Below are 8,032 nucleotides of genomic sequence, written 5' to 3'. Positions count from 1 at the left end.
CATCACGTATCCGGTATTAGAGTCAGGCGTGGCGTTTCTCCTGCTGCCTGGGCACTGCACTGACACCGGCCGGCATGTCCCGGGCTGTGTCCCCCCTGTCCCGGGCTGTGTCCCCTCAGAGGGTCCGGAGGCAGAGCTGTCTGGCAGCTGATATACAGCCTTTCCGTAGGACCTGGGCAGGACGTGGATTATATATTATATTATATTATATTATATTATTTAGGTCGGTGAGAGCCGACAGATCGTCTTCCCTTGTGTTTCACACACTTTAGCTGAATCTCCCTCTCCTGTCTCTCTCTCTCTCAATTCAAATTCAAATTCAATTCAAATTCAAAAAGAGCTTTATTGGCATGACAAGGTTACATCCGTTTTGCCAAAGCAAAACTCTCTCTCTGTCATGCGTTTCAACAGACTTTATTATTATTATTATTATTATTAAACATATTAATATTTACTATCATAAATTGTAAATTGCAACAGAGGATTTCGGACGGAAGAGTGAGCGAGAGAGATTGTGCCGTCCGGCTCAGGCGCAGCTCGCTGTGAGAGAGAGAGAGAGAGAGAGAGAGAGAGAGAGAGAGAGAGAGAGAGAGAGAGGTGCGGTGGGGGGCGCTGGTTCAGTCGCAGCCGGGTCCGGTCTCTGACAGATGGGATCCACTGCCACTCTCCCCTTCCCAGTCCAGCCCAGCGCAGCCCCAGCCCTCCCCTGGCGGTGCCACACGGTGAACCCTGGCAGGCTCGCACCGGCGTCACATCCTGCGGCTCCATTACGGGGAGAGGAGAGGAGAGGAGAGGGGCACGGACTCTGCCTTTCTTTCTTTTGAATGCGTTTTCTGTGCGAGGTCAGCGAGTGTGAGACCCACAGCGCCCCCTGCCTGACAACAGACCCTTCACAATTCACTGCTCGCTCATAACTCCCCCTGGCCCGGGCGGTTGCATCCGTTACTGGTTATTGAAAACTGATCTGCTGAGCTTATTCCTGCACCGCCGACCACAGTGATGTTGACCCTTGTCCTCGCCCCTCTCTCGCGCAGCTCCCCTCAGGGCCCGGCGGTTCGCGTCCACCCCGCGCTTCGTGGAGACGCTGCTGGTGGCAGATCGCTCCATGGCGGACTTCCACGGCGCCGGGCTGCGGCCCTACCTGCTCACGGTGATGGCGGTTGCGGCCCGGCTGTACCGGCACCCCACCATCCGCAACCCCATCAGCCTGGCCGTGGTGAAGCTGCTGGTGGTGCAGGACGAGGAAGGGGGCCCCGCCGTGTCCACCAACGCCGCCCTCACCCTGCGCAACTTTTGCCAGTGGCAACGGCAGCACAACCCCACCAGCGACCGTCACCCCGAGCACTACGACACGGCCGTGCTCTTCACCAGACAGGTACGGCGTGGCACTCGCACGGAACACGGCTGAGCCCCAGGTCTGTGCTAAAGCCCACACGGGAAACTGACCTGACCGCCTGTGCCGTCTCTCTCTCCCCGCAGGACCTGTGTGGCTCCCACTCCTGCGACACGCTGGGCATGGCGGACGTGGGCACCATGTGTGACCCCGAGAGGAGCTGCTCTGTGATCGAGGACGATGGGCTGCAGGCCGCCTTCACCGTGGCCCACGAGCTGGGTACGTCCGCACTGACGCACTGGCACTGATGCCCACACTGACACTGGCATACTATGTTGTTGACTGTGCTGACACTGTGTGCAGAGAATTACCATATTCCTCCCCCACTGCAGGCCACGTGTTCAACATGCCTCACGACGATGCCAAGCACTGTGCCGGCGTCAACGGCATCCACTGGAGCTCCCACATGATGGCGTCCACACTGTCCAACCTCAACCAGCTGCAGCCCTGGTCTCCCTGCAGTGCCCTCATGGTCACCTCCTTCCTGGACGGCGGTCATGGTGAGTGGAGCGCACTCAGCATAATGTTTAAACGGTGCTTTCCGTGTGTGCTTCTCTGTTTGTCATGGTGGAGTGCGTGTGGTGTGTGTGAGAGCGTGTGAGAGTGTGTGGGTGTATGTGTGTGTGCCACATCCCCCTTGACTCCCTGCCCTTTTCCTGCCCTGCTCAGGCCAGTGCCTTCTGGACAAGCCGCAGAAGCCCCAGCCGCTGCCCAAGACCCTGCCAGGCTCAGTGTACGACGCCCACCGGCAGTGCCAGCTGACCTTCGGCCCAGAGTCGCGGCACTGCCCGGACATCAGCACCACCTGCTCCGCCCTGTGGTGCACCATGACAGCCGCCGGGGGGCTGTTGGTCTGCCAGACCAAGAACTTCCCCTGGGCGGACGGCACACCCTGCGGCCCGGAGAGCCACTGCCTCGCCGGCCAGTGTCTGACCAAGAGCCAAGCCGCCCTGCACCAGGTGAGCGCCTGCAGGACTGGGCTGCCATGTCTCTGAGCTCTGGCTAGTGCCGGACCAGGAGACACGGCAGGAACGCTTCTGTAATGTAAATAATGACGTCACACTCACGCTGGAGACAGGGAGAGATGTTCTGTACAGGTGGCAGTTGGGCAGTGTGTGGGTTGGGCGGTGATGGGGGTTCTCCTGCCTGGGGGCTGTGTGTGTAACTGGCTGTGGTCCCTGTGTTTCAGATCCCTGTGAACGGCGGCTGGGGCGCGTGGGGCCCGTGGGGCGACTGCTCGCGGACCTGCGGGGGGGGGGTGCAGTACTCCTACCGCGACTGCGATAACCCCCAGCCCAAGAACGGCGGCAAGTACTGCGAGGGCAAGAGAATCCAGTACCGCTCCTGCAGCACCCAGACCTGCCCCGACAACAACGGTAAGAGCCCCCCCGTGAGTCTCTCGCTGCCTGCCTGGCTGGCTGGCTGCCGGTGTGGTTTGTGCTAGCGGCCCGTCAGAGGGCTCGGCTTGCCACAAGTCCTGCCGTGGGTTTGGTTATTGAGGTGGGTGTCTGACCAGGCTCTCTCTCGCTCTCTGCAGGTCTGTCCTTCCGGGAGGAGCAGTGCCTGGCCCACAACGAGCTCTCCTCGCAGGTGTCGTTTGGTCCCGGCCCGGCGGTGGAGTGGGTGCCCAAGTACGCCGGGGTTTCGCCCAAGGACCGCTGCAAGCTGGTGTGCCGCGCCAAGGGGACGGGCTACTTCTTCATCCTGAAGCCCAAGGTGAGGATACAGGACACTCTCTCGCTGCTTTTGAAGGCGCTATATCAAATACAGTTTATTATTAGTAGTAATAATGATATTTCAGTACGATATGTTCTAATGCAACAAGCAGATGTCCTGGTACAGCTGAGTCGGCCTGTTCTGCTCTGGATTACTAACCCAGCGCGGGCGGTGCAGGGCCGGGCGCTCTGGCTTTGAAGCTGATACAACAGCTAGTCTTGTTTGATTTGTTATTTGTTTTTTTCTAAAAACAAAACCAGTCATTTGAGCGGCCTGTCAAGGCTCGTGTGTGTTCACTGCTCAGTAGCTGTGAGGGGGGCGGGGCTGCTGTCTGTGTGGTGTGCAGCACTGACCTCTCTCTCTCTCTCTCTCTCTCTCTCTCTCTCTCTCTGCCCCAGGTGGAAGACGGCACGCCCTGCAGCCCAGACTCCACCTCGGTGTGCGTGCAGGGCCAGTGTGTCAAGGCCGGCTGTGACCGCGTCATCGGCTCCAGCAAGAAGTTCGACAAGTGCGGCGTGTGCGGGGGGGACAGCTCCACCTGCAAGAAGGTCACGGGGTCGCTGGACCGTGCAAGGTGAGCCCCGAGCCCCGACGTCTAGCACTGTGAGCCAGCTGGGTGGGCCGGGACAGCTGGTGCTGGAGGCCCAACCCTGCGATACCTTTCGCTAAATACCGATATCTCTCTGAGCGGCCCTTAGTGACCTCTGTCCTCCTCTCCCCCAGGCCGGGCTATCAGGACGTGGTGACCATCCCTGCCGGCGCCACACACATCGACATCAAGCAGCGGGCGCCGGGCGGCTCCCAGCAAGACAACAGCTACCTGGCGCTGCGCGGGGTAGGGGGTGCCTACCTGCTGAACGGCGAGTACACGCTGACCACGCTGGAGACGGACGTGTCCCTGCGCGGTGCCCTGCTGCGCTACAGCGGCTCCTCCGCCGCCCTGGAGCGCATCCGCAGCTTCGGCCCCCTGCCTGAGCCCCTCACGGTGCAGGTGCTGTCGGTGGGCAGTGCCCCGCGGCCGCGGGTCAAGTACAGCTACTTCGCCCCCCGGCCCGCCCCGGCGCGCCCCGCCGTGTCCTTCAACGCCATCCAGGAGACAGCCGCGGCCGACTGGGTGCTGCGGGAGTGGGGGCCCTGCTCCCGGAGCTGCGGAGGGGGCGTGCAGCAGCGCCTGGTGGAGTGCCTGGACCCCCGCGGCCGCCCCTCCACCGACTGCGCCCCCGAGCTGCAGCCGCCCGGCTCCCGCCGCTGCGCGCCCGCCGCCTGCCCGCAGTGGCTGCTGGGAGACTGGTCGTCCTGCTCCAAGAGCTGCGGCCGCGGCTTCCGCAAGCGCCTGCTGCGGTGCGTGAGCGAGGAGGGCCGGGTGCTGCCCCAGGACAGCTGCCCCCCCGCGGAGAAGCCCCGCCCCCTGCTCGACCTCTGCAACCTGGCCGCCTGCCACTAGAGACAGACAGGGAGAGAGACTGAGAGACTGAGAGATGGAGAGAGATGGAGACCCGCAGCGTGGCTCTGCTGCAGCGCTCCTCAGAGAGCATCGCCCCACTGCCCAACGCACCCACGCCGTCTCTGGGCTTCTTCTTGCCACCGGTTTTTATTTTTGCTCCTCCTGGACTTTACTGACTCGCATACAGACTGTTTTATATAAATCAATACAGAAACATTTGTATATTTAGATCAAATCTCTTTACATTCCGGAAAGAAAAGAATGTTTACAGTTTATATTTTATTTTTTTATATATAAAGTGTTAAACTACAGAACCGCAGGGAGCGAGAGAGCCATCCTGGGCTGCCATGCGGGACTTGCCAGGCCCAGGTTCTGGGGCTGCGTCCGGCCCGGTGCACTGTGGGAGCTTCAGTTTCAAGAGCAGAGACAGCAAATGAATGCAAATGCAGTGTGGGGGTGCGAGGGCGTGATTGTGTCGGGCCCTGCTCTCCTCTCAGTGCGCTGGGTGCATTGTGTACTCTGCGTGAGTGTGAGTGTGTGAGTGTCAGTGTGTGTCGGCCCTGGCTCTGCTCTGGGCGGTGTCCTGGCTGAGAGAGCACCTGTGCACCTGCCAGTCCTAGAGCGCTCCCAAGCTACCTCAACACCGCCGGCGCTGCAGCCAGGCCCCATCCTCTCAGCCTCTCAGCGGACTGCACAGACTGCTGCTGCCCCCCTGCCTGCTCTGCCCATCTGACGCTGCCCTGGGTTCACCGGGGCGCCCAGCGTGGCTGCAAGGGGTGCTCAGTCTTCAGAGACGCAGCAACACGGTTTAAACAGAATTGGAGTTCTGAGGTTAGGACTGCAGTACCGTGGGATTCTGAAACAGTTGCCGTGTGTGTGTGCATGCGTGTACGTGTGCCTGTGCCTGTACATGAACAGGTGTTGTTCTGTGCCAAACCCATTGTTCTAAGTGGATGCAGGGGTCCACGGAGCGAGGGCAGGAGAGCCGCTGTCCTGAGGCTCCCAATCCCAGCTGAATCGATGGGTCTTGATAGTTGCTGCTAAATAGTAGTTTGTCACTAAAGTGATCCCCAATTAACATGTAGTCTAAATCTGAGTTCCGATCCACATGCACAGTGTCGGTGTGTCCGCAGGCTGAAGCTCACACTGCAGGGCTGCTTCACAGTCCCCCCACCCCGAACCCTGTCTCTGCCCCCCACTGAGGTCCTCGTATGATTATTCTCTGGGCTTTATTTATGTGCCGGGCTGCGGGGCCGTGCGGTGACCGCTGCACGACAGCCCACAGGCACTGCTGTGTTTATGCCATGTTCATATGATTGTTTCTTGTGTTTCTATTTTACATTTTTTATACAGACTGTCTTTGCTTTTCATTTGGTCACGCATACCTGTTGTGATGGGTCTTTTATAGTCTGTTTGTGCAGTGTTGAGCGTGTGACAGCGTGTGAGAGCGTGTGAGAGCGTGTGAGAGCATGTGTGTGTCTGTTCAGTACAGGAGGGGAGGGGATTCTTGGAGCCCCGCACTCCCCCCCGGTGAGGGAGCCCCCACTGCACACCAGCCTCTACTTCATAAGTACAGGTGTCCTGCCTTCTGAGAAGGACTGTTATTATATATTGTGTTTGTACATACAATCCAGACATTATTTATTTTTGTACAGCCCTCTTAATATAATCTTTATTATAAATTATCGCTTTTATTATTGTCGTTGTTATTACTGTTATTATATTATTATAATTGTTATCAAAAAACAGAGGGTGGTTGAGTGTTCAGAGTATTTATGCAGTATTATATATATATATATATATATATGTATATATATATATTTGATGGATGCTAGGTTTTGCAAACTAAAAATTAAAAAGTGACCGTTGAACTTTCTGTGTCCTGAGTTGTTTTCCTAGTGGGGGTGGGCTGTGGCGATTGTGGGTGCAGGAGAGTCACACTCCCCACTGAGGGAACGTCCACTAAAGCCCCCAGGTCGCGGTGCGGATGGGGGGTTACTCTGTGCTGCCCCCGCGCTCAGCTTCCTCCTGTTGTTCATTAGAGGAGCTCCGTGATAAGAGTCCGAGACTCGGCAGCGCTGTGAGCACTGAGGACACTGCAGCACCGAGCGCAACACAGCCGTCCACTCCGCCCGGCTGGACAAGAGGACTGAGATCCTGTAAGACTACAGTGCTTGGCATGGGGTCACACACACACACACACACTGACACAGACAGACAGACACAGACACAGACACACACACACACACAGACACACACAGACACAGACAGACACTCACTGACTCACTCACACACACACACAGGGTAGCCCTTTTATCTTCCACTTGGTGGTAAGTCCATTTGAGGTCGGCTCTTTGTGCAAATGTGTAACTGCGCATGCTCCTCTGTGCTCTGCTTCTAGGTGTGTGTAACTGCGCGTGTTCGCAGGGCTCCGGGCTCAGTGCAGCCCCTGGTGTACATGTGTGCATGTGTGCATGTTTGGGTCAGAGTTAGCATTGAGGTGGTCAGCGCGGAACTACTGCCGAGCTTCTTCACTGACTCTTAAACCGCCTGTGTCAGCTGTCAATTAAAGGCAATTGTACATGTGTGCATGTGTACATGTGTGTGCGTGACTTTGTGCTCGTCAGCTCGTGTCCGTTTCTTTCCTCGGAGAAGTTTTCTCCTGGAATCACGACCTGCTTGCTGTGGGTGAGAAGCGGCTCCAGCGTCTCTGCGCTGTGTTATTATGACGTGTTTGGTTATTATGTATCAGATTAGGCGCTGGGGGGCTCGTTTGGGGGGGCGGTGTTGGAGTCCAGTTGCTCTCAATGGGCTGAGCTGCGCTTAACGACTTCACACCGGCCGTGATTCAGGTGTGCGGCGCCCGCAGGACGAAAACAGACACGCAGACACGCAGACACGCTCACACGCAGACACGCTCACACACTCACACGCTCACACACTCACACGCAGACACGCAGACACGCTCACACGCAGACACGCTCACACACTCACACGCTCACACACTCACACGCAGACACGCAGACACGCTCACACGCAGACACGCTCACACACTCACACGCTCACACACTCACACGCAGACACGCAGACACGCTCACACGCAGACACGCTCACACACTCACACGCAGACACGCAGACACGCTCACACGCAGACACGCTCACACGCTCACACGCAGACACGCAGACACGCTCACACGCTCACACGCAGACACGCTCCCACGCAGACACGCTCACACGCTCACACGCAGACACGCTCACACGCTCACACGCAGACACGCAGACACGCTCACACGCTCCCACGCAGACACGCTCACACGCTCACACGCAGACACGCTCACACGCTCACACGCAGACACGCTCACACGCTCACACGCAGACACGCTCCCACTGTCACACTGGTTAGAAGAGATCAGAAGTGATCGCACAACAACAACAACCCGCGGACGTGCTGGTCGTGCCGGGCGGCCGGGCTGGGGGTC

General features: G+C 58.2%; 1 protein-coding gene across 1 annotated transcript in view; it reads left to right on the top strand.

Moving 5' to 3' along the window:
* adamts1 (ADAM metallopeptidase with thrombospondin type 1 motif, 1) overlaps positions 1-6,424 on the top strand; it is a 7,435-nt gene extending 1,011 nt beyond the window's left edge. The window contains exons 2-9 of the mRNA XM_066705798.1: positions 1,035-1,375; positions 1,480-1,612; positions 1,726-1,893; positions 2,063-2,352; positions 2,583-2,769; positions 2,931-3,109; positions 3,508-3,683; positions 3,833-6,424. Coding sequence (XP_066561895.1) covers positions 1,035-1,375; positions 1,480-1,612; positions 1,726-1,893; positions 2,063-2,352; positions 2,583-2,769; positions 2,931-3,109; positions 3,508-3,683; positions 3,833-4,553 — 2,195 coding nt within the window. The 3' untranslated portion in view covers positions 4,554-6,424. The remainder of the gene's footprint in view (positions 1-1,034; positions 1,376-1,479; positions 1,613-1,725; positions 1,894-2,062; positions 2,353-2,582; positions 2,770-2,930; positions 3,110-3,507; positions 3,684-3,832) is intronic.
* The last annotated feature ends 1,608 nt before the right edge of the window (positions 6,425-8,032 follow it).

Source organism: Amia ocellicauda, chromosome 6 (genome assembly GCF_036373705.1).
Source record: "Amia ocellicauda isolate fAmiCal2 chromosome 6, fAmiCal2.hap1, whole genome shotgun sequence".
NCBI classification, from domain to species: Eukaryota; Metazoa; Chordata; class Actinopteri; order Amiiformes; family Amiidae; genus Amia; species Amia ocellicauda.
The sequence above is the reverse complement of the archived record's forward strand: the minus strand, read 5'-3'. Positions and strand labels throughout refer to the sequence as shown.